Genomic DNA, 27,182 nt, shown 5'->3' on the forward strand with positions numbered 1-27,182 from the left:
TTTCACATGATGGGTCAATAACAAAGCTGGCAAAGGCACAAGGTGTTAATTGGCCCCTGTTTTATCTACGCATCCACTAAAAGAAGATCACAACTGGAAGCGCTGGCCCAAGAGCTTAAATCTGGTTACTAGTCTCCTAACACAATTTTAGTGTTGACAGTCTGTAGGAAGATCTCCAAAAAATCTCATTTTACAACCTCAGAAGGAGGTGCACGGTATGGTATGCCTGCACCCTAGTGACACTTCTGTTACTACTAGCAAAACCTTCTGAGCCTTTGTGCAGAGGGCACACATACAAACACACACAAGGTGTGGAAGCAGGAAGAAGGTCACAGCGTAAAGGATCCTGGGGAGTTTTGTCCCATGAGAAACAAGAGCAGCCTTGCACTATGTACCCTCAGAGCACGATGCAGGCTGTTCTTGAGTGCCTGCAACAGAAACTACCTGGAAGATCTTCCAAAGCAACCTTGTATGTAACCACTCCTCCCAAGGAGGGAGTGGAAGCAGTCTTCTTCTGTCTTAGTGTGAATCTCATTGATGTATAAGGTACTTAATCATGGCTGCAAAAGGTGTGTTAAACATCTAACACAGAATTAAGCATGCTGTATCGATCACAGCTTCTGCACAAATAACTCTTGCTACTGCTTCAGGAAGTAAATCCACTGGATTTACACTTTTATAGGATTCCCATTAAGTCCTGTGCTGTTTACATCGGCTTTATATTTAAGGACCTTATGTAGGCCTAAATCAGATTTCTGGAATTTAGAGAGGGATTGCATGTCTCCGCTGTAGTGAAATTTAACCCTGAGCCAAAACTTTGAGTGCTGTCAGTGATCAGCGGAGCATGGGCTTCACCCCATTAGCTAAGTGGTGTCAGAAAATTGCCCCTGCCCTTCTCCCAGAAGAAGCTGTCCAAGCTGCTTCTGTTGCATTGAATTGCTTTAATTGATTTTGCCCATCTAGACGATGTTGGAATCAACACACACGCACGGCTTTCATGGCTTAATTGGCAAAAGCCTGAGAATACGTCTGTAGTGTTTTAATGATTATGAGTTGTTCCTGTAGAGAATCAATTGCATCCGATATTTTCAGCTGTGACTAGGATGCTCAGTTCCATTTCTTTTTCACTTTACTTCCCAGCAGAGAAAATCTCTTCTGCTCTTTTGTTTAGATAGAAGAGCATCCTACGTTCTCAGTCAATACTTCATCTGCTAAGCAAGGGAAGTGCTAAATTTGTGCTTTCAGCTCAGCAGGCTTTTCTACTTAAAAAAAAAAAAAAAAAAAATCATTTTCTTCTTATTTCCACAGCCTGACATTGGCATGACCTTAGATGCAGCAGCCCAACAGCTTTGCTGGTGTACTCTACCTGGTACGTAAAACAAGAAGAGATGTGAGAGCATCCAAGCTGCCTGCGCAGCACAAGCCCTGCATCTGGCAAACACTCCTGAGCCTTTATTCCTCCTTTGCTTAAGCCGAGGCCAACAAGTGCGTTCAAGGTTAAAAAAAATATAAAGCTGTTTGAGAACATATGTGCCCGCTGCGTGGGGAGGCCACCATGCCGTTAGGAGGTGACTCGCCAGGTTACAGAGGTCAGCTACCAAACACCACACCTGGCACAGCACCAGTGCCCGGGAGGGGGATCCGACCGGCCCGGGCACGGTGCCACCCTAACAGATGGGCACGTGTGCAAGTATCCGAGCAGCTGAAGGCAGGGTACCTGTTTGGGGATGCAGCTGCAGGAAAGTTATGAGCTGAATTCTGCACTCTCATTTATGCCTGCTTATGGGACGCTTGCAATGTCAGAGTTCTCCAAAAATGCTTCCTCTGCACAAGGTCTTCCCATGGGAGAGGACTGCAGGACAGCAAGAGCCAGGAAACCAGATAAGACCATCAAACATACTTTATATAAGCTGTCGATAACAATATTCTGTCACTAATAACCAAAGCCAGATTCATGCCCGTTCGTTTCAATCACCATGCCACTTTGATGATGCAAAGTTTTCTTCTTTGGCTGTAATTAAAAAATAAAACAATAAAAAAAGGAAGGAAGCTTCTTCATAAACCAGATGTATTTTCAAACTTTTCCTTTTCCAAACAATATTATGGAAAATAATAACTAGAAGGTGAAAATAGCTCCAGGGTTATCTACAAGTGAAAGCAAAACAGCCAGGAACACAGACAGTAAAAATGATGTGCACGGCCAGAGACAGAATTGCATTTTGGGAATTGAGACTCACATGCTACACAGATATTATCATATTTAGGTTTGGGTTCTTCCTTCAGACACTCTTGAACAGTTTCCTATGAAGTGCAAAGACTATGCTTGTGTTTGTATCTGTGGGTGAAAATAAGATGTGACTTGATCCTTAAGTTTATCATCATAGACATTTCTTACTTTAAACTCACTTTCAAAAATCTGCATATGCAGCTTCATCACCTGGCAAAAAGGACATGATCTTAAATCCGTGTATCATCAGCATAGGCTCATGCAAGTGGCTTACCAGCTGGCTGGGTCTGCCCATCAGTTGTGGAGAATGTCTAGCCTTCTTTGCAGCACACGGGCATTCATGTGGGGCAGCTCAGTCCCCTCCATCCCAGGAAACTTCAAGGTGAATGCATTTTATAGCAACAATATTGTCTATAAAAAGCCACTTTAGACCTCAGATGTTCTGATTTTCAAGAGTGTCTAAAATAAATACAATAAAATCCAAAGTCTGATCCCTTAATAGGTAATCAGTTACTAAGAGATTTTCTGTCACAAAATGCCTTACAAGATGAAAAATTCTAGCCTCTTGGCTTTTAAGACAGAAATATTCTGTGGCTTCAGGGAAATGTAGCACATCCTTAGCAGTTAAAGGCTTAACACTGCACTGCAGACCAGTCTTCTCAAACCAGCTTGGCACAGATCCCATCTCCAGATTCATGCAAAGCCATAACAAGAATTTAGCACTAGAGACAGCCCTGTGCACAGCTGTCTTCTCTTCTCCCAGGCCTCCTCCAGCTGCTGAGATGTCCTTACTGCCACGACAGATGTGCAGCGTGCCCTTCTTTGGCCTCTTTACTTACCCAGCTTCCACGACTGCATGATACCACCACGTTCAGAGGGACAGCAATACTGGGAAAGAGTTAAATGCAGTTGCAGCTGCTTGTAGCAACACTGCAGCTGAAAACTGCAGCACCTCATGACCAGAGAGCTCCTCTGCAGGTCAGGGAGCCTCCTCACTGAGCACAGCTTGCTGCTACCAGCCTGCGTCCCACCAGGTCCCCCCCAGCCACATCTGTGTACACAACAGAACAAACATAAGCTGGGAGCTTCACGGCCTTCTTGGATTACCAAATGAAAGCAGCTTTCCGAGGCACGGTTGTCATTGCAGAATGGATGTTTCAAGGTGCGTAACAGCTTAGAGAGGAAGAGAGCACAGCAAAATGTGCCTTTAGGTATCCAGAAGTTAGTTTTTCCAAGTGTAAATTGTGCTCCCTCTGTAACAGAATGCAGGGAAGATGATCCTTTCGGTCCTCAGATGGCTGATGAAGATGCCTGTGCTGAGGCACTCTCTGGAGGTGTCTCTCATTGTGCACTCATGATGAATGGTCCCAACTGACTGGTATGTGCTTAGGCTGCATCTGAAGAGAGGAATGGGAGCACCTCCATGGGTCAGGGTCCAGCTGCATAGCTACTTGCAGCAGGTGCAGGCATCGTGGTACATTTTGGACAGGTCCCTGACTCAGCTGGCTGGGAGACAAGGAGTCTGCGAGCATGAGATCATGCACCCATGACTTGGTTATCTGTAACATGGGACATGGCAAATTCCTCCTCAAGCATGCAGCTCACACTGACCTAGACTTGCTAAGCCATCCAGGTGAACCACGCAGATCACACCCGTGTCCAAAATCAGCCTCGATGGCTTCCTGGTGCTTCATTCAAAGCACCTGAGGCTGCAGACTGGAATCAAGACTGTTGTACTGCATCTTTGAGGACATCCACCTGAGAACCAGGACCTAAATAAGCAACCTTTACACTTCAAGTGAGTTCTCCCAAGCACACGGTACCCCTTTGGGCTGGAGAGGTGGAATACTTGGGTGACCTCAAGTCCTCCTGAGCAATCTCTTCACAAACCTTCTGCTTCAAGTACGTGATGTTAAAAATCACAGAATCACAGAATTTCTAGGTTGGAAGAGACCTCAAGATCATCGAGTCCAACCTCTGACCTAACACTAACAGTCCCCACTAAACCATATCCCTAAGCTCTACATCTAAACGTCTTTTAAAGACTTCCAGGGATGGTGACTCCACCACTTCCCTGGGCAGCCTGTTCCAATGCCTAACAACCCTAGCCCCTCAGCAAGTTCCTCTTGTTAAAAGTGGACAAATGCGGCCTATTACATCCCATTGTATGGAATCCCCACCGTGTTTCACCAACAGAGCAGTTGACCAGTGACACCTTCAGGCTGACCATAAAATAGTTGAGTTTCGCACAGAACTGTGCTCTAGACGCTTTAAACACATAATGCATTTCAATAAAATGTCCCAAACTTCTGTTGTCTTCATTTTACCATGTCTCTGTTGAATTCTTAAAGTATTTAAGACTTGAATACTTTTTTTAATTATTAAATTAAATTAAATACTTGAAGAGTCTTGCAAAATTAAATCACTAACTGTTTTTGAAATCCATCATCTAGATCCTGATTTCATTTTTTTCCCCTCTCTACTATGCATTTCTCTTTTTAATACAGGGCTTCTATGTGCCTTTATGCTAGTGAAAGTACATTAGTATGTTTTTCTAAACAAAACACCTAAAAATGTTTTACAGATTTTTGCCAGACAAAATGATACCCAATCCCCCATTAGGGCATATTTGAACTTCTGCATTATAGCACATATATTGATCTGAAATTGAGCTTATCCCAACTTCTGGGGATTGTTCATGAACCCCAAATCTCCCTAGGCTGCTCCATGTGGCTCCACTGGTGATAAGAGCCCAATAAAAGGAAAAAGATAGTGGCTAGCATACAGCATGCTGGACTCCAACTTCACCAGCTGCTAGTTCAGTGGTATAGATTGAGGGCATCATATTTGGTCTGGGGAAGGTCCAAATGGGACAGTCCATGGGCCAAGATAAAGGTGTTTGATCACAGCACCAGCCTACCTTCACAGTCACCTGTTTTTTACCACCTCCCACTGCTCCTGGTTAACAACTGAGGGGTTGGCCCATGACTTTAGAAGCACTCAGCCCATAAATTTCCATGACTGACTGCAATTACATTATTAACTGACAAACACGTTCATAGGTTGAGGGCTGCTTCTGTGGAAGCTGAAGATGACAGCACTCAGATGATGTCAGTTGCTTTCAGATGAAGTCAGCTGGCCAGCAACACTGACTACACGGAGGTCACGCAAATCTCAGAGGTTTCTCAGTGCATCAATCTTTGTACTTCATTTGGGTTGCTGGAGCCAAATTCATTGCTGCTTCATGTCCAGCTGAAGCCTGCAGCTTCCCCAAGCACTGGGATGTTTTCCATACCCAGCACACAAGGAGCAGGACAGCGAGGCAGAGAGCCCTGTTTCCCATTTTACCTGAACCTCTCAGGTGGGACCGCATGCTGTGCAGCCCCAAATGATAGAGAAAACACACATGCAGCGTCACATTACTGCAGTGCCTTTCTCAGATGGCCTTGTAGTGCCACCTTCAGACTAAACCAAGACACATCCTATCACTCTCACAACTAGTCCGTCCCACCTCTGGCTGCACTCCAGGCCCAACCAGCAGCCCTCAGCCTCCAGTGAAGGGGAATCCAAAACGCGGCTCAGCTTCAGATCCACACTGAATTTTGTTTCCCTGGATAGGGCAAAAAGAAAAAGGGGAGGATCTGGCCAATTTCAATATTAGGTCATTAAAGCCCTGTCTAAATCCACAAAATCCCAGAAGTCAGGTTGTTTTTGTTTGGAAGAGGGAGCTTTTTCAGAATCCTCCATCCTGAGTCAGCCTCTGAGGAGACCTTGTGGTCTTTCTCCATTCCTAAGGTATCAGACACTGATATTGTAGGAATCTGGTTTGTAAAAACTTGTAAAACAAATGAGATTAGCATTTTTAGAGAAACCTCAGCATGACTTTCTAGGCAGCACCTTTACGACCATAACCAAGTATATGGGTACAATAACTGTGGTGAAACTAATTTGAGGAACAAATGATAGTATTAAAATGTCTGATCTGCAGACATAGCTTGACATGACACATCTGCTTTTACATGAGAAGGAACTTTCTAGCAGGTGTAAGCAACAGAAACCATAAACCAGAAGACAAATTAAACATTTGGCTTTTGGTTTTCTTCACCCTTATACTACAGATGGACAACAGTGAGGTCAGTTCTTGTTATTTACTTTTTGGTTACTCAAAAACAATGTTTTAATTGAAATACAGTAGCCTATATTCGCAAATTGTGGAGATATCAGCAATGTATTTTCCAACCTAGTTCACGCTTTCTTCATTGTTTCTGAATATTACCTTGTTTTCGTTTCCTTGTCAAAACAGAAATACTGAAACACCTGATCCTATTTGTGTTTCCTTTTTTTTTTTTTTTTTTTTTCCCCGATCTTCCTTTTTCTGTCCATCCACCCCCTGTCTTTCTCCTCAATACTACTAAAAGGTTTTATGGAAAGCTTTCAATTTTTCATGTATTTTACGGGCATGTGCACATTAACTAATTGGGAGTGGCTGGAGGCAGAGGAGCATGGCATTAGCACAACATTTACCAAACATCACCTCCATAGAGGCAAGCTCAATTTGATCAGACAAGACCGGTCTAAGGTTTTTGATCAGACAAGACTGATGTAAGGTCTTTTAACCTCAAATCCTGTTTGTCCAGAGCAAGGTGTCCAGACCCCCCTGTTCCCATACTGACGCAGCATGACATTTTTAGTAATTAACAAAATCAGTTTACTTCGGCAATCATTAGGGGTTTGGGGTCGGCGTGAGATTAAGCACCCCAAAAGGGGACAGGCTGTGGGGCGGCTGAGGTGTTCGGGTACTTGTCACTGAGGCGGCGCCCGCCCGCCATGGCGCGGGGCCGAGGGCGCGTGCGCAGCGGGGCCGTTGCGGCCGTTGCGGGCGGAGCTGAGGCGAGGCGAGGCGGGGTGAGGCGGGGCGGGGCGGCGGGGCCCGGCCGCGTCCCTCCCGGCCCGGCGGCAGCGCCCTGCCCGGGCCCGGCGGGGGACGGGGCGCTCCGGCATGTCGCAGGCCGCCATGTCCGAGACCTACGGTAGGAGCCGGGGGGGATGCGAGGGGACTGGGGGCCGCCGGGGCAGCCTCCTGCCCTCGCAGCCCGAGCCTAGCGGTGGGTAGGGCAGGGGCAGGGGCAGGGGCACGGTCAGGAACCCGTGGGCTCGGTGGGAGCCGTGTGGGGCTCGGCCAGCTGTGAGGGGGCAGCAGGAGGGCTCGTTAGGGGGGCACCGGTTGTTCGTGGTCTGAACTCCCGTGAGCACGAACTGGGATCGCTCCTGAGCTCCTCTGGTGGTCTCTGAACAGGCAGCTGGACGGACAAGCAGAGAGGACAGAATGCCAGCAGTGCTCCTCTTGAGCCTGCCTGCCTGCTTTGCCAGCCCATGTTTTCACCCTGTATCTTAACAAGTACATTTCAACACTTTTTGTATTGTTCCAGTGATGCAAAATAGCAATTGTAAGCCCGCTGTGACTCTTGATGCTTTCCGATTGTTTTGGTGTTCTAGAAAATGCGACCTTAAACTTGAAGGTCTGCAGCTGTTGTGGGTTATTTCTTCTTTTTCTTTTTCTTTTTTTTTGTGTATTTTTCTTCTGAGTTTCAGTGTTTGTTCTGTATGTACATAAATCAGCTACAGAAATTCAGAGCTAGAATATGTGAGTGCCAAGATTTAGAGCAGATGGAGTAGTAAAAACTAAGTTATGGCATAACATACATGTAGAACTTACCAGTGCCTATGCTATGATAGTAACTAGATAGTTAGGTAGTAACTAGACCATGATAGTAACTAGTATCTATTTTTGCGGTGTCCTGTTGATGCTTTGAAAAGAGGCTAAGAGCAGGGCAAGTACATGTGATCATTTCCCTGATGTTCTCCAGCTATTTTCAACTTGAAATTTCCATGAGCTGAGTATGGTTTCTGTTGAGAAGCCCTCGGTGGCTCTTTCTTCAATGAACTTGCGCAGTCTTTCCTTGAACTCCGGCAAATTTGCATTCACAGCATCCTTTGGCAGGGAGCTCCCCACATAGGCCATCTGTTCTGCAGAAGGCTCTCTCCTTGTTTTCTGAGGAGTTCTGCTTGATGGCCAGTTTTATTTGATGACCCTCATCCCTTCTGATGGGGTGGAGTGTAATGTTTATCTCTGTCTCCCCTCTTAATGATTTCACTTCCAATTTCCTAGACCTGAACAAAGGAAAGGTAAATCAGGTTTGTGTAAAACAACAGTTTAAATTGCCTTCATTCTTACATTAAAAGGTCTAGAAACTTTTAAAGGCTAGTTGCCACATCTCGACTAAGGGTCAGTTTTAGTTTTAACAGCTTTGGTTGGGTTGCCATTATTTTGGGGACCGTGCATTGTCTGTTCAGCATCATGAGAGAGTGTGGTCTGTGTGCTAACTACATGTAAATGTTGTATTTCCCCTTTCTTTTTTGTAATTCTCCAGAACAGTTGGGATAGTTTACTGCAGAATAGCTATATATAGCACTTCATAATTAGAAGAATCTAAGTAAATCTTTTGGCTTGCTGAGAAAGCAGTACAGACGGTATTTTTCCAAAAGTTATTTAGAAGAAATTTGCTTAACCCTCTTCCTTTCCAGGATATATCGGGTATCAGAATCATTTGGCAAGCCTCTGAGGTTGCTCAGAATTACTCTTGAAATTCTAATTTTACAGAGTTTGTTTTTTCCCAAAGATTTTTTTTTCTGCCTAATAAAACTGCTTTACATAGCCAATTCTGTTGTTTTACTCTCAGCTTTGATTTGAAAACTGTAATTGCTTTGATCAATTCCATTGCTTCTGGAAGATCTTTGCAGGACTTCTGCTTTAATATCAGTATTGTAAATTATCTGCAGTTGAAGTCATGGTCCTATGATTAAGGATGCTGCTTCTTTCTTACTGTTGCCAGCTGCCTTTAAGATACAGCCTTCTCCATATCAGTTTCACCATTTTATTTCATTGATCTCTTTCTGAGCCTTTGGACTTCAGGCTCCTTGGACTGTCTTCATGAATGCACATGATCTTTAAGCATATGTTCCTTCTCCGGTAGGGTGTGGGGGTGGTAGAAACAAACCTTGCGTGGCGGTGGACCTGTTGCCCGCGAATTGTCATGTTAGTAGCAGTGGGGAATGAAAAGTTGTAACTGAATTAAATTTGAGAGTGAATTTAATATTGTCTGCAACGCTTGATATCACTACCTGTGGGGCCCTGGAGGCTGGAGACCTGTAGAACTTGAGTGCCAGGTTCTGGAACAGATTGTGAAATAGACAGATACTGCTTATCTGCTTATGATTTTTCGAATCTTTTGCTTGCATGTTTCTTCTACTGGGAGAAAGTAGACTTTATGGTTCTTCTAAGTCTAATAAGGTTTAATCAGACAAACATCCAACTGTGGGTTATTGCAAATATATCACCAAAATAGAGCTGTCTCCCCTCTCTGTGGTGTTTTAGCATGGAAATGTGATGGCTCAAAGTTTGCTCTGGGAAGCAGAGTATAATAAAATGAATAATTAATAAAGATTATATTTGAGATTTTGCTCTTTCAGTGTGTGCTGTTCCATCCTCCCCCAGCTTTCAGCTCTGTTTGGAGTGGTAAAAGGAGACTGACAGGATACTCGGTTGAGGTATATATTGGAACAAGTTGGGGATTTCCTTCCACTGCTGTAGTATGATCCTACACAATCAATTTCTTTCCCTTACAAGGTGCCAGGAACAAAACCAAAGTAATTGTGAAGAGAAAACTCCGTGAATTTTGAGACTAAATTTAGGAAGAACTTTTTACTGCTGCTGTTGGGAGTGGAGGGTCACTGTAAAATGTGCATCTGCTGTAACAGTGGAAACAAATCTCTTATAAACATAATTTTCCTTTGAATAACTCATGCTTTCTGAGATGCAGTGGCCTCTGCACAGACAGTAACTATGAACACATGCAGGCTTCCTCCTGCTTCCCAGCGCAAAACTTAAGCGTTTTCACATGATGATAAATATGGACTGATTTTTAAATGGCTTATCCTTCACAGGTAAATAAAAGGGACCTTTGGATTTTAAGTGGTAGAAGGCTAGAGGAAAAGTTGTACTACCTTTGAGAGAATGTGTGATGTTAGATTCCACTCAAATCTCTTCAGTGCCTACTTCCTTCTGTTTTCTCCATGAATATCTACAGCTGCCATTCTGGTCATGAGTTTTTCAATCTGTCACTGTCAGAGATGTTTCTGTTCATCCAAAAGTGTTTCTTCTTGGTCTAGGCAACTTGATTCATGCTTTTCTCCTTGTCCTCCCTCCCTTCCCTTCCACAGACGCTTCTCAGATGGTCTTTGCATTTGTCACCATGGTCTTCAGTTTATTTCAAAGCCTATTCTTTATTGCTCAGGTCACAAAGCAAAGCTGCCCTCTTCCAAGCAGTCTCTGTGCCAACTGGAACAGAGCCGAGTATATCGGTTCTACCTGTTTAGCTTGGAAATCCTTACTGCTGGAGAAAGGGGGTAAGCAGGGAGAATAGCTCCTCTTTCCCCTCACGTGGAGAGAAAAGCATATGATAGTAGGAGCGCTTCAGAGCACTCTTCCTTTATGCAGACTGATGCAAAATCAAAGGTGTCTAACTATCAGGAAACTTTTTTAATTGGTGTGAATGTGACAATTGAAGGTGTCAGCATTAACGAATGTATGTTCTAGTCTTTCTCAGGCAGTTGGTAGAAGCCTGAACTGTGATTGAAGATGTAAGTTGGTCTTTTTTCCCCTCCTGTGTTAGGAAGAGTATAGAAAACAATTCATTTCACATTACATTTTAAAGACTAGGCTGCAGTGGTTCAGAAGCAGCTCAATTATTCCTTCTGCTGGAGTAAGCTTCAGATGGAGAAGGAGGTTGGATGGCCTGGGGTGGTTTCCACATCGGCTGTCTGGTTTTGATCTGCCATGGTGGTTGGGTCAAAGCCCACCATTGTCTCCCTTCTCCTTCCCCTGGCGTACAGCAGTTGGGCTGCTGGCACTGCTTTGGGGTGGAGCCGTGGTTTTACTCAGTCCTTTTCACCTGCACTAGGAAGCCAGGATCCGTCCAGCTGCTCTGCTCCCTGGCACTGTGTGCAGTGCGGGATCAGGTGGGGCATGTAGCTCACAGAGGGGAGTAAGTTGACTCCTTGTACTGCCTTGGTTCCTTAAACAGCCGGGCTATGCTATCGTTCTTCATGCTTTCTTTAGTGAATGTCTTGTAACCCTTTTTCCTTCTGGCACAGAGTTAGTTTTCTTTCAAAATCCTGTCTACATAATGAAGACATTATTTACAGGCAGAGTGCTTTAACTTTTCTAGATCGTTTTAGTAACCAGCATGATAGCAAGCGTTTTTAGCATGGGAATGATGTTTCTTTTCAGCTTCTCCATGAACGAGGAACAACAGAGCTCATAAGAAAAGCTTCTCTAGGGTGACAGCCTTGGCAGCCGACTGGAATGTCGGAGCTCAGAGCTTCTTTGTCAATCACAAAAATGAATAAATAAAAGCAAGCTGTAAACGAAATAACTGAATTCCTCTGGGAGAGGAGGCCAAAAAGAAAAACTAGAACAATAAGCAATGGTACAAACACTAGGATATGAGTTGTGTTCAGTGAAATTGCAAAGAATTAATATATGGAAGGTTTTCCTGAGTATGAGTTACAGTGTGGGCACATAGCTTCTTTAGCCTTTCTCATTCAGTTTCTGTTTCTGAACAGTGCTGCATTTTCTGAGACATCCACACAGTTCAAAGAGAAGATGTTTCATGCCCTAAATCAAACAGAGAAAGTTATAAACATGTTATTGATATGGTTGCCATTATCAAGCAGAATGACGCTGTAAGAAAGAAGTTCCACAACAACAAACTGAAAAAATATTTTCCCTCTTCTTACCTGGTATTACCTTATTCATTGATAGTTTGGGCTCAGAACTTTAAAAAGCTCTAAACTCATTAAATATGGATATTTGTGACTTCTGTTATTGGCAAATGCTTTTTCTTGTCCTTCCTTGCTGGTGATTACACGTACACAGCATTCCAGATTTCCTGAAACGTGTTATCCGGTGCTTGTGGGTAAGCTATTAACGTGAAGTCTGATACAGAGCCTTTTGCTCTTTTGAACAATTGACATAAAATCATTTCAAGTGATAGAAGTACCTCTGTGCACATAACTGCAAAGCGTTACTTTCCTTACTGTACGAGTCTGTGTATTGTGAAAGAATTTCTGGTATAAAATTTTTAATAGAGGGCTTGGCTTTTTCCACTCTGTAGGAGACTAAAACACTTCTCTTCTTTACAATTCACTTGATTACAGTATGAAACTGCACTTTCAAGTTCCACCTTAGAAAACAGGTTTGCTGCTTTGGCAGATGGAAGCTTTTTTTTTTTTTTTTTTTTTTTTTTTCTACCAAGCAAGCAGGTATTGAATCATCATCTATCCAAATGATTTTTCTGTAGGAGAAAATCCCTCTTAAAGTTGTCTGGTCTAATAGGATTTTGGTAGGAATTAGGAATCTATCTGTAAATTGCTGTTAGTGTGTGGTATCCATTTGAGGAATTTAATATGAAATCTCCAATACCACTCTGCTTTCAGAACAAAATCTGAAGCACCTCAGGAAATATCCAGTGCTGTTCTGAGGCCCTTCCATACCGTCCCTGCCAGTGACGCCGTTGGCTCTGAATTCCTCGCTGGCCTGCAGCCTGTCTGCGCAGAACAGAGCAGCTCCTCGATTGTGCCACTCAGCGGGGTTTTGTGCATCGCAAAATCTGGCTTTGGCAGCCACGTCTAACAACAGGGGCTTAAAATGACAGGAAAAACTAGTGTAGGAACAGAGATTTGCTGTCATTCTTTTCCTCTTTCAGCTTGACAGTAGCCGTTAAACTACTGTCCATGGTGTGAGTTGTCCATGGACAAAAGAAAGGTAGATGTGATTTTTGTAGTTGCTTTTGACAGAAAATTCTGACAAGCAGCATTTGCCAGATACATAGGAGAACCAGTTTTAACTGGATTTCAAATTTATATTTGGAAAAAACTGAGGAGACAAGAAACAGATTATTTTCATTGCAACTGTGTCTCAGAACATCGTGCATTTTGAGGAACTCTTTGAAAGTGGTAAAATCAGTGAGATTACACACACCCACAGTGGTCTAAATATATGGGAAGGTACACAAGGCAGCTAACTAGTGCTGTGTGGTACTTAAAAAGAGACATTTGGCTTTCTTAGCCTAACACTTTGGGGCCATTAATGATATAAATACATCTCATACTAACAGTGAAGATTTGATATAGTCTGGAGAACGAAGTATTCTGAGTTTGAGTGTGTTTTGCGGCTGAGGTGACACGAAGGGTCCTTCTTTACTGGAAGAACCAGTACACACTTTCACAGGCTGAACTAAAATCCCTTTTCTTACTTTCTTTTTCATCTACAAAGCATGAGCAGCTGGGTGGGGGCGTGAAGAATGAGGAGTTTGGAACAGAATGTCTGGAGTATGTAAACGGTCACAATACTTGTGAGCAAAAAAAGCAATCTCTTCTTTCTGAGACAGGCAGAATACAGAGTCCATACCAAAGCCTGTTACAACATTTGGAACAGGAAAATCATGCAGAGGTAGAGTGAAAAACAGCAGAAACCTTTGGTAAAACAATACCTCATTTTAAAGATAACAAAATTTGGAAAACAACTGAAGACAAAGAATGGTGGGCTTTGCCAGGATTCATAGCCACTTGCTTTTTGCTTTTGGCATTGCTAGATGTTTATGATGCACCATAACAAATAACTCCTGCTTGAAACAGAATGAGCAGGTAGACTTCTTTGTGCATGTTAAATTTGACCTGTAAAGCTAAAGATTCAAACAAGGTTCTGAAAGATTCGCGTATCGGTGCTTTGACTTGCTTGGTATAGTCAAAACTAACACTAAGTTTTTATTTTTGTTGCTATTGCAAGCTTAATTCTCTTCATTGCATGCTTATTGGATGTCTTACTATGTTTATAAGAAACTGCACAATAAAGCTAAGAGGACTATAAAAAGAATGGTGCTGGTGGAAAAATAAATAGTGAATCATGCAAGAAATTTAACAGTTGTCTTGATGGCTCGGTACTGGGGAAGTAATTGTAAACCTCCTAATCACAGTTTATCAGTGTAAATGTTTGAGAGTGATAAGACAAGGAGGCTTTCTTCAGTCTTCAGCCAACCTGAGAGTAGAGCTGGAGAGGTAGTATCCAACTGAATAGATAACAATACAAATGACATCTTGAATACTTGCCTTGCTACATGAACACTGATGTAAATGGTTCATAAGTAGGCAAAGTGCCAGAAGTAACTGTATCTTCATTTACCATACAGAGGAGACATGAAAGCAGCCATGCCAGAATAAAAAATACTTCTTGCCTTTGAATACATAGGAAAATCATTCTAGCTGTTCCAGATCGTACAAGTATTAAAAGTGGAAAATAATCTTTTTTTTTTTTTTTTTTTTTTTTAAATCTAGATGTTTTTGTACTTTTTCGTAGGAGTCAATGTCGTTATACAGGGTATTTGTACTGACTCTAGCTAATAGCTTATATACCCTTAAAACAGGTTGCTGGTATACAAGCCAATCACATGCCTTATAATTCAGCTATTTTCATCTCCTCTGTCGTTCTTGTATCTCCATAAGCTAATAGCATTCTTAGCTCTTATTTTGTAACCATCACTGTTGAATAAACTGGGTTACTCTTCAGATTTATCGTTATCTTGCCCTCTCTTCTCCATGAAATGAGAGCTACTGGAGTAGATGGTCTGGGTACTTGATCTTACAACAAAAATGTGAGTTCTTACCAGAAGTTAACTTTTTTTTGTTTGTTTGTTTTAATCTTCAGATTTCCTGTTTAAGTTCTTGGTCATAGGAAATGCTGGAACTGGAAAATCCTGTTTGCTACACCAATTTATTGAAAAGAAGTGTAAGTATACATGAGCACAGTAAGAGTTCTCCAAAGATTTATCTTTCTCAACTGAATTATAATTATTTTGAGAAACACCTCGAGGATGATAATACGTAATTACCAAGGAACAGTGCATGATTCTAGGAACTTGAACTATGATCTCGCGTCTGATATGGACAGTTGCATACTGCTAAGAATCTGTGGTATCAACCGTCTACATAGAGCAAGTGCCTTAACTTCAAGCTCAAAAGAAAAAATGTATCTTATTCATTGGCAAGAGTGGCAGTTTGTGTTTGGCTTTTCCTTTAATTTTAAATTGTGTCAAGGTATTAGAAAACAGGTGAAGAAAATGTAACAGACGTTGTCTGTTCCCATTCATTAATGGGAACCAGGAATGATTTGATTAAGGCAGGTCATCCTAGTAATTTTGAATTCAATAAGATGCTCAAGAATCGTAATAAATGCTTTATTTTCTGCATGGTGGCAGTAGGCTTATGAGTGGCACTGATTTTCGCTTGCTCAAAAAGTAGTTGATAATTTGAACACTGAAGAGTTTGGATTTTGTGACAACTAATCATTTACCCTAAGTACTCTCTAAATAACAACTGGTTTTTTGTATGTTTTTTTTTTGTTGTTGTTGTTTGTTTGGTGGTTTTTTTTTTAGTCAAAGATGATTCAAATCATACAATAGGAGTGGAATTCGGTTCAAAGATCATAAACGTTGGTGGTAAATACGTGAAGTTGCAGATATGGGACACAGCAGGACAAGAGAGATTCAGGTGCCCTTTTCAGCCATTTCATTGTGTTGTTTCTTCAATTATTACTTTTGGTGATGGGTGGTTGTTTTTTTTTATCCCTGCTTATAAGGAGGGAAAATGGACTTTGAGAATCCCTGTGTGGCTACATTCATTGAAAACGCTTTGTCAAAAGCCTAGTTATAAATAGTCTGCTGCTGCGAAGCTTACTGTGTTTAAAATCATGTTTTATTTAAATAAATAAATGTTTCATAGTGTAGATTGCATTATATTAACCCAGATCTGAAACAACAGAAATGTAACAGTGTGGTGATTTGCACCAATGGCCAACTAAACTCCACTGCACTGCTCTTTCACTCATCAAAGGAAAGGAATGGGGGTTGAGAAACTATTTTGGGGAAAAAAAGTCTCACCGTTTGAGATAAGGCTAATTAAAGAGAAAAGAAAGAGGAAAAAAAATACACAAAGGTCATGTGGAAGCAAAGAGAGAGAAAAACAGTCTCTGCTTTCCATCAATGAGCAATGTTTGGCCACATCTTGGGAAACAGGGTCTCACTGCATGTAGTGGTTGTTTGAGAGGACAGGCATTTTTATAGCAAGAGCTTCCCTTCTGTGTCCCCTTTTCCACCTTTTATTGCTGAGTGTGACTCCATACCATATGGAATATCCTTTGGTTTGGGTCAGCTGCCCTTATGATGTCCCCTCCCCACCTCTTGCCCACTGCCAGCCCGCTGGCTTTGGGGTGGTTTGGAGGGAGTCCTGCTGCTGTGCCAGCACTGCTCAGCAAGAGAGGTAACACTGGTGTGATACCAGGGCTGTTCTAGCCGCAAGTGCAGAGCACAGCACCGTATGGGCTGCTGCAGGGAAAGTTAACTCCATCCCAGCCAGACCTGGTACAAATAGAAATGGATATCTGTAATTCTGTTTCAGGTCTGTAACAAGAAGTTACTATAGAGGTGCTGCAGGTGCTTTGCTTGTCTATGACATAACCAGGTAAGAAAACTACTGCGTTTTGTTTATTGGCTATCAGACATAGTTAACAAATAATTATGTATTCCCCAAGTATCTAATCCTCAACAGAGAATGAACAGGAAGAAAAGAAAAATGTAAAAAAATATTAGTTTTAGTGTGTACTCAAGTCTTGGAACTTGCTCATGTGAGATACTATGAATGCCATAAATGTAAACAGAACGTAAGGGTTAGAAAAATAGATGGGAATGGGCTCACCAGTAGCTATTGTAATCATGGTGGACTAAATGCAGCCACTGGCTTAGGAAGCCTGTAACCACCATCTCTTGGAAACTGAATAAATCAGGGAAGGATCACTGTGCACATCTCGTTGTTCTGTTCCTGAAATCTTTTACATTCATGGTTTTACAAAGCTAAAACAAACCTCTGGCCTGATCTGTGTTGCTTAATTTCATAGCCTTCAAAACAAATAACCTGGCATTGGCAGGGTGCAACAGAAATTTAGAGCAGACTTGAGCCACTTTTAACCAAGGCAGTACACCCCTATTTGTGGAAATTGCTTGTTAGTGTTCCGGTATAACAGGTCATCTTCTGGAGAAGCTAGCTCCACCTATGCATTCCTTAACCATAGCCCCCCCAAAAAACTGTTCATCTGTACTTTATTTTTCTGGCCACCATTGACATACTTGTCGGCTAAGTTTCATGTTGGTTAAAAATGACTTGGCTAGGTCTGTTGCTTTTTGTCCTGTGAGTGTACTGTTCTCCTCTGGGCAATCTTTGAAATCAGTGTTTGTGCTTGAGGTCAGCTGGACTCATTTGTCAGTCCTGTTTCTTGAAGGCTTTAGCATTGACCACTACTACAGTGACTAATGGTGTGTGCATAACTGCCTGCACTGTAATTGGTCTTAAAACAAATGTGAAACTTCAGGTCAGCAAGTCTCTGTAAGTGTAAGTTAATTATTATAATCCCATCTGAAACTTAAGAATCGGTTGAATTCCATGTTAAACAATAACTCATTCTGTTATCCCTACATTTCGTGTACAGAAGGCTGAAACTAGATCAGCACTAAAAATTCTAACCTTTCATTTTAACAGAGTATTTTATTATTTATTTTGACTTACTCCAACCTGTGGGATTTTTTGAGTGAGTAACAAGCAAACTTTCAGAGCCTTGCAGAGGCTACAAGTAGTCTAATTCATCCTGAGCTATGGATTTTTTTTTGTTTGCTTTTTTGTTTCATCATCTGTTCCCCTTCCATCCGGGGTTGTCACTCTAAACCATATTAGTGGTATTTTACAAGAGGTCCTACTTTCAGAGAGCTTTAGAGCCGCAACTGGGATATCTGTATGTGTTTTAGCAAAACATAGTTCATAGGACCTGGTGTCTAATTAGAACTTATTAATCAGAATGACTATCTAATGAAAGGAGGTACGGCAGTGGAACAGAATATTCATAAATGCAAGGAGAAGTAAGCTGAGAGGTATTGCTCTCTAAAGGATCCAACAGCACATGTACACAGCTAGCATGTTTCTTGACTTTGAATATATAAAATACTGCTGAAAAGAAATTGGCTGTGTTTGTGATTAATTGAACTTCTGCGTTTTAAAAGGTTTAAGCTTTTAAATAGTTTCATGAAAGAACTTGATACACTTCACAGATTATTGCTGCATAGGTGACTTGCCTGACTAGCAGCAGTTTGTGGCTTGCCACAAATACAGACTTGCCGTCTAAGTTTTATCTCAGTGATCTGTTCACTAGAAACAAGTGTATTCTAATATGAGATGTTATTTTCTTCGCAGCCGAGAAACCTACAATGCACTTACTAATTGGCTGACAGATGCAAGAATGTTGGCAAGTCAAAATATTGTAATAATACTGTGTGGAAACAAAAAGGATCTTGATGCAGATCGTGAAGTTACTTTTTTAGAAGCATCCCGGTTTGCACAAGAAAATGGTAAGTAGTACAAAATCATCATGTAATGATGAAAGATGTCTTACATTTAAAACAATTTATTTTTTGTGCAGAGAGGGAATACTTTGTTGGCCCACTGTAACTTGTCAAGTATCTGTGGAAGAGAGAATCCTGTTAGTACACGAGGCAGAGGGAAAGGACAGTGTCTGTAACAAGAACTGCACGTACTATTTAAGTCCCATTACCAGTGATTCTTCCAGTCGTAGCTGCTACTTGAAGTGTGGCAATGTAGTTTGTAGGGAGTGCAATACAACCTCAGGTGTTACCTTGCCACCAGTGGGCTGGAGAGAAAATAGAGAGTAATATTTCCTGGTTTTCAGCTTCTTGTAGATATTATACATTATAGAAAAGGTTGGATGGTGTTGACTCCAGATGAAAGCAATACGTTTTATTCATGAGAAACAGTTCAATATATGGCATGGATCCAGAGGACTATTACCTGGTCTGTAGTATCCAGAATTTTCAGTCTTTCAAGACGTATTTCAGTGGCAGCTAAAGCCAGTCTCATTCCGAGCTTCTGCGCTACAGTCCTGCTAACAGTAACATCTGTTTTCAGTTTGCAAATTGATGATGAAGTCGTTTCTACCATGTATCTTACTATGGTTGCTGGCTGTCCTCTTGCATATAGTTTTCTATTAACAGGAAACTATATGAAGCTCTTCAGCTTCATATGCTATTTTGCATGTGCAGCCTAGGCTATTGTGTTTAGATTCCGACTTTCTAGCTTTGTATAAACTTCAGAGGAAGTTTTTTTTGGTTTTTAGTTTTGTTTTCAAAAATTGATTTTTTTTCAGGACCATACTATTCATAGTATGAGGATAGCTCTCCTCTTGTTTAAGAAAAAAAATATTGTTCCTATCAATTTTTATGTTTGAATTACTATATCAGATATTTCAGACTTGCCTTGAGATTGTTTTTTCTGGTGTCAAATACAGAGCTGATGTTCTTGGAAACAAGTGCACTAACAGGGGAAAATGTTGAAGAGGCCTTTGTACAGTGTGCAAGAAAAATACTCAATAAAATTGAATCAGGTAAATAGAGATTAATATTATTAATATTATATTAATACTATTATATTTTTTAGAAAAAATAATATTAAAGTATACATGTAAGTATAATCAACTAAAGTGAATTAATTGTAGTAAAATAACCCGTTTGATTTATAGCCATATGTTTTAATAGAAATGAACATTCAAGTCAGATCAGTATACCTGAAAGGAGGAGAGGGGTGGATTATGGATGTTTTGACGTGGCATTTACCTTAATTGTCAGCTCAGAGTATGGGCAATGCATTCTGTGGGTTGCTATGTCCATACGGGCATGAAGCATGACATTAGTTTTAGCAATGCAGAATAAAAACCTAACATGGGGGCAGGCGTACCCTTTATTTCTGCTTCTCTTATATAGCAGGAAATGTGGTCAGGAGAATTTAAACATGAACACAGAAGATGCCGGGGATGTTTCCTAGCAACTGTATTCCCTGAAGTGACCTCCCTAGCTCTCAGTTGAAATCATTTTTTCTTTTGCAGATCTAGAAATATACCAGAAGCTTCTCAATGCAAGTGGGCAGGTTTCTATCAGAAACAGACTCCCAAGTGTTGTGTCATTAGAGCTAATCTGTTGTTCTGATTTCTGTCTGTCATCAGCTGTCCAATGTCTCCCAAGTTTTAAGAATGAGCTATATTGAAAAGTATCTCAGACTCTAATTACACATTTTGTATGCCAAATTTATGTGAAAAGAATGCAGTATTTTCACAGGAGTTTCCTGATTACTGTATTAAATAAATGCCAAATAGCAACCTTCATTAAAAAAAAATGAAGAAAAGAAAAGCAGAGTATGGCTAGCTAGTCATGATACTGGATTTCCATGACTGATTTAGGCATTAATATGACAAAAACGAGTCCTGCTTTCTGTGAGCTGCTTGTCCTTCCCCTTGTGTCATCACACATGCATTGAATCATGAAAAAAATGAGCCTGGAGAGGGCCTCTGGAGATCTCTAGTCCACCCTCCTGTTTCAAATAGGGTCAGCTTCAAAGTGAGAGCAGGTTGCCCAGAGCACATCGAGGCATATTTTGAAATGCCCCGAGACATACAGTTCTCCTTGTGCTTCCTGTGTCTGTTGCCTTTTGTCCTTCTATTGTGCATTTCTGAGTGCAGTCTGACCCCCGCCTTTAGACCCTTTTAAGATCCTGTAGTCCTGCATTTAGATTCTCTCTGAGCCTTCTCTTCTTCAGGCTGAACAAACACAGCTTCCTTAGCCTCTGCCTGAGCTTCAGCCTGCAACTGAAGTTGGTCTCAGTGGCCTGAAGAGGTCTCGGGGCTCTCTCCTGTACTCTCTCCAGTTTGTTCTTTTGCATTTGTGGAATGCAGAACTGGACATACAGCTCTCAGTGTGGCTTTGCAAGTGCCAAGCAGAGTGAAATAATCACTTGTCATCCTGCTGGCTACACTCCTGCTATCACAGCCCTGTGCATTGCTTACCTCCTTTGTCATGCGTGTATGCTGTGTCTCATGGTCAGCTTGTCCATCAGGACCCCCAGGTCTTTTTTGGCAGGGCTGCTCTGTAGCAACTGGTCAGTCCCCACCCTGTACCAGTGCTTGGGGTTGTTCTGTCACAGATACAGTACTCTGCACACGTAGGCACTGAATGTCACGAGGTTCCTGCTGCAATGCTTCCTCTAGTTTGGTCAAGGTGCTTTCTGAATGGTAGCCCTACCTTCAGGCTCTGCTCAACGTGGTGTTGTCTGCCAACTCACACGGGGAGCAGATACGTGCAATGAGCCTGAATAAGTTACCTGAATTATTTAGAGGGATTTTTTTTATTTTTTTATTTTTTTTACCTATATGTTTCTAATCTTGGCCAGTTCACCATGGAGTAAGAAATGGAAGAGCATTTCTGAAGGCACTGGGTGTGAAGTAAACCAGCCACAGAAATGGATTAGCAGTAGCCAGGAAGGCTGAGGCCATTTCCTCCGGGAGCAGTGCTGTGCAGAATCTTACTGTCAGATTGATCCATTTCTGTTTGGCTTAGTATTAACAGTGCTTGCTTGTTAGTCTCTGAAAGCAGGTGTCTTTTAACATGAAACAGTGTTTGCAGAACACATTTTAGGTATTTCCTTTGTTAGAAGTAGTGCAAAAACACTTCTGCTGCAGCCTAGCTCAGAGACGAACTGCTTTGTCATTATGATTAAGGGCACGCAGTTGTAATTACAGGAGAAAATAGTATGGTTTTAGAGTTGCCTACAAATAAACAGAATTGCAATAGATCTCTCCATAACTAGAGCAGAACAGCATTTTATGTTTGTATCTGATGTCGTTTAAAGTGGAATGTATTATTTGTAAGTGATCCATCCTCTGTGACCATTTTGTTTCTCCTCAGGAGAACTAGATCCGGAAAGAATGGGCTCAGGTATTCAGTATGGAGACGCTGCCTTGAGACAGCTGAGATCACCACGTAGAGCACAAGCGCAAAGTGCTCAAGAATGTGGGTGTTAAAGAAGCAAAGCACAAAATTCCAAATACTCGCTTTAGATACAGAAGGTAAGTTAGAAAAATCTCGTGGTGTTTGGTAAACTACTATATTTCATAAATGGGCTACACTAACTGCTTGGCATTTTCAGTTTCACAGCCTGTAAAAGCAGCAGCATGGAATCTAATGAAATAATGCACAGTAGAGGTTTACACAGGAATAGTATTCCTACTGCTGTATTTGAGGTTTTTACTCTGAGGAATGCTGCGGAAAACATTTGAAAATTCTGTGTATCTGAAATGCATTGTTCTTCTGATACTTACCTAGTGCCCTGTAGAAAAAGTGAATCATTTCCATGATATTGTGAATAAATATTACTAGGAATGAGAATTCACAAAACGCATGGGGGCAGTATCTTGCCCAAAACTATTAGACAGTATTTTCTGAAAAATAATGGACTTTAAAGACTGACACTTGGAAATGAAAGGTAGTACTGGATTTCAAGCTTCCACTGACTGTTTTTTTCCCACTTTCTCCCTTAGTCACTGAGGGTAATTAAAGAATTGCTGTGTATAAGTTGTTCCAGCCTCATTAAGCCTTAGCTCTCTGACATGAGGGCAGTGATATCAAATTAAGCTATTACTGGAAGCATAGTTACTACGTCACTCTTACTGTATTCATTTTTATCAATTTGGGCAGTGCATGGCAGCATTACTCAAACTGCCAGCAGAAGCTTTACAGAACGTTAAATAAGGCCACATTCAATTATGTGTTCTCATATTTTGTTCTATATTCCAGGAGCTTCGCTCCCAATTAAAGCCCAGAATTTTAAATAATGCATGAGAATCCTTTAACTGCTTTCCTCCCTTTTTTATTTTCCTCCTACAAAATACCTTCCTTCAACTAAGACTGCTAAAAGGGGTATTCATTTAGTCCAGCTCTGTATGGCTGCACAGCAGTGCCTATTTATTGATCTTATTTCAGCTCTTGAGATTTCACATTGGTCAGTGTAAGTGATGGAGTTCTTATGTATTTTTCAGCTGTCCATGTAAATGACGTTTGAAGAAACAAGGTTTGAGAGCTATGCAGTTTTTAAACACGCCTTTCCACTACATCCAGACAGAGCAGATGACTGCTGACAGAAAGGTGCGCTGTGTGCTGTGGGTGGAAGAACGTCCATGTGACACAAAGCCTGTAAAGGGAAGCTGATAATTCAGTGGACAATGTTAAGGTGGTACCTGTATGTAAACATTTTGTTGCCTAGTTTTGTTCTTTCATCTTTAGTTGAAAGCATTGCTATATACTGTAAATAATGTAACAGTAAATTTACAAAGCATGGTATACTTCTATGATGATAGAATGTTGCACTACGAGCAGTTTAATATTTTATTTTTTTATCATATAAACTGAAATATAACTGAGGTAGGCTTTGTCATGTTTGTCGCACAACAGTTTATATTTATGCCATATATTATAAAACCACTGGCAGTGTCAGTAAGAGGTGGCTGTTTGTTCTTCCTTCTTAGTTTGACACGTTCTGACAAGGTGTTTACACAGGTGATTTTCAACATAGGGTTAGACCCATACTTAACATTTTGTAGCACATCAAATTGGAGAAGTCATTTTTATTGAAGTTCACATTTCCTATTTTATCATAATTCTTAAATATATTTTGAAGTTATTTTACCAGAACTTAGAAGTTCAGAAAAATGCTTTTAAATCTCTCAAATGGCTGTCAACTGACATGCATCTTGGATTTTTTTTTGGTTCTGATGTTTTGTTTAGCACTGGTGTTATGTTTATAGTATGTATATGTGAATGGAGCTGTGTATCTCCTGTGTGTTTTGTAATTCCAGTGCAGGGGCTTATGGAAAACCATCACAGTAAGAGTTCTATTTAACCTCTTACTTCTGACTAAGAAATTAACTGGTGAAAATGATTTCTGGTGAAGCATACCTGGTAAAGTACAACCTGAACCCAAGTGTTTTTTTCTAGACTATCCTGAACATTTGAAAGTTAGAGTAGTATTATCTTGTTCTTAAACACCTATAAAGTACAACTAAGAACTTGAATTGTAACATTAGACTTTAAGGAACTTGGATTCTGCCTTTCTGGAGTTCTACATTTTAACTTTTGTTTAGATACTATATAATGCTATCCACATTGCTTCCAGAAGACTTGCATGATAGAAGAAAAAAATGCATACTACTGATGTAGGTCTTTCTTCCTGTGAAGCTCATCAATGAAATCTTCAGCCTTGGTGCTGATTTTTATATGTTAGAAGAATTCATTCTTCCCTTCTGCTGTTTTTGTATGGTGGGGAAGAGGTATGAAACAAGAGATCAGGAATCCTGTTGTCATTGCTTAGCTGGAGACAGAAGAGACTTGCAGAGGGTTCAAGAGGGAGGAGAGAACTGCAAGTAGTGCATACCATTTTGTCAGTGTCATGACAACTGATCAGGTAAGAGATGGGGCTTTTGTGGAGCTGTGGAAATAAGTTCATGTTTCTTGGGGTAGCCAAACTCAAACTGCTGGGGGGGAGTGACATTTCAGTTGCACTGAAGCAGAAGTAAAAATATCACCAGTGATTTCTAACTTGAAAGGGGATGTTATCCTGGAAGTACAAATCAACACAAAATAGCTCAGTGTTCAAATTCTAAGGGTAAAAATGCTTTATTTTTCTATATGTGAATCTTCCCTATTTAAGGGACATCAGTCAAATGCCCATTTAAAAAATAAATCAGAAAACTAAACTGAGGCTCTAGTTCAGAGGGCGGTTAATGCACGAGAGCAAACCAAAAGTGCTACGGAGAGGAGCAGTATACTGTTTTCCATGGAATTAGAATTGCATGTAAAAGAAAAGTCCAGACACTTTCAGTTCAAATAGATGCTCATTGCAAAGTTATATACCCTTGGCTCATCTCTGAATTCAAAGTACAAAATAATTAAGTTTGCTATGTACTAGAAAAGTCTAGGCTTAATTTTAAAAAGGTTGGAAGATCAAAAGCTTTTCACGTTATAGCTCTCTATGTATGTCTTAAGATTTGGATTTTTATATAACTGGTGAGAATTTATTCCAAGGCATTTTTTTGTTGATAAACTGTCTCAAAAATATACTTGTTAATATTAATCCTGCATTTACAAGAAGAACTCCAAGTAACCTTACCTGTCTTAGTCATGACATTTTGGCTTCCATTACTGGAAAAGCAAGTTCCCCGAAGTAGATGGTGAATGCAGTTACCTCCTCCAGCACGTCCAAGTGGCAGATTGTTCAGCTGAGTGTGTTGCATTTTTGCTACAGTTCTTGAGGTTGGGGCTAAAGCTGTCAGTTCTGAAACCCCAAACCAATACTGAAATACTGGAAAAGAGATAGAGGAATGTGTTCCCCATGATCTAATCAGATTTCTTGGTACACAAAAATAAAAGCTGTGCACCTGCCTGCCATGACAGCACAGATGAAGCCAAAGGTCTCCCTTCCAGCACTGTTAAAATGGTTGAAGTGGGGTTGGCACTTGATCAAAACTTGTTATTACAGTAACAGTTGAAATGGGGGGAAGTGTTGTTACTTCTGTTGCTTTGTAGTAGTACACTGCTGAAAGAAAGCACTCTACAGGGTGTTTCTTATTTTAAAAATATGTTCCTGTCCTTTTCCCTTTATATACAAGAGTGGCCCTTCATTTATACTAGCTCATGTGATCATTTTGGTAATGTGTCTGTGGTTAAGCAGCAGTAAGCACAGTTTTATTTTTTAACAAATTGTCTTATGCTGTCCCCTTCCCATGAGGAAGGAAAGAATACCTTCATTATAATCAGGCTTGCCAGGTTTTTACCATTCTCTTATACTTAGACCATTACTATATTAGCACATATTATATCTGGTTAATATACATGTTTTGTGAAGTGTTGCACCCTTAGGCTGTATCTCACTGACATTTAAAAAAGATACTTTCTAAAATGGCAGCTTCTGAGGAGAATACTGTTGGAAGCAGTAGCTTTCTAAGCTTTGCTGTTTACTCTTTTCCTCTGAGTATTTTTATTTCTAAAAATAACCATCATGCCCGTAAGAGCTCTGGAATCAATTTTAAGCTTTAATATTATAGTTCACACAGCAAACCAAACCTAGCTCACATAATACTAAGTGATAAATGTTAAATTATGTATGGTTTTTAGTGTAAAGTTCTTACTTTACCAAAGCAAGATGGCTTAGTTTTATACAAAATACTAGGCACCCGGATCCTAGGATTTACTGGATATGGAACTTTAACCATTCAGAGCTTTAGAAGATTTAAATGTCTTATCAAATCCTGTCTTGCCTTTTAATGAGGCTGCTGGCCTATACTATCTCATTTCATGCTTGTATTTAACCCCAAATAAAGAAACTTTGATTTTCTAGGTGTTGTACTGCAAATCCTGTTTATTTTCACTTCTGCCTGATAAGCTACATCCACACAACAAATATTAGATGGCCTCAAAACCAAAAAGAACACTTTTGCTGAATTCATGGTGAAGCTGAGCTGGTAGAATATCAGCTAGGAGAACTGGAGCACAGTTTCAGCACATTTCCCAGCAGCAGTCACTGTATTTCTCCCTGGCAAGCAGCTCCCCCAGCACCCCCACCACACAAGGCAGCCCCCACCCTGGAGCACTGCTGCTGCCACCCACTGTTAGAAAGGCAGCAGCTGCCAAGGCTACCTTCCACAGAGAATCTCAGCTCCTGCATGTCTGAGCTGCGAGGCTGCATTCAGTTACTTGGTTCTTAGCCTTGCTGGGTTTGCCTTTTTGCTCTAAGGATTCCAATACTGATTAATTTCTAGAGAAGATATATCTGCCTAGAGCTCCTGGAGAACATGGTTTCAGAAGATACATTTTTAAAAAAAGCAAAGGGAAGATGTTTCTGTGCA

General features: G+C 41.0%; 1 protein-coding gene across 1 annotated transcript; it reads left to right on the plus strand.

The window, feature by feature from the left end:
- The first annotated feature begins 7,151 nt into the window (after positions 1–7,151).
- RAB4A (RAB4A, member RAS oncogene family) lies at positions 7,152–26,643 on the plus strand. The gene is made up of 8 exons (XM_084284790.1): positions 7,152–7,257; positions 15,051–15,131; positions 15,778–15,892; positions 16,799–16,861; positions 18,638–18,792; positions 19,746–19,841; positions 22,192–22,352; positions 23,322–26,643. Exons 1-7 carry the CDS (start codon positions 7,227–7,229, stop codon positions 22,305–22,307), a joined length of 657 nt encoding a protein of 218 aa, XP_084140916.1. The 5' UTR covers positions 7,152–7,226; the 3' UTR covers positions 22,308–22,352; positions 23,322–26,643.
- Positions 26,644–27,182: the final 539 nt, after the last annotated feature.

This window comes from Netta rufina (genome assembly GCF_964035555.1).
Source record: "Netta rufina genome assembly, chromosome: 3".
Lineage (NCBI taxonomy): Eukaryota > Metazoa > Chordata > Aves > Anseriformes > Anatidae > Netta > Netta rufina.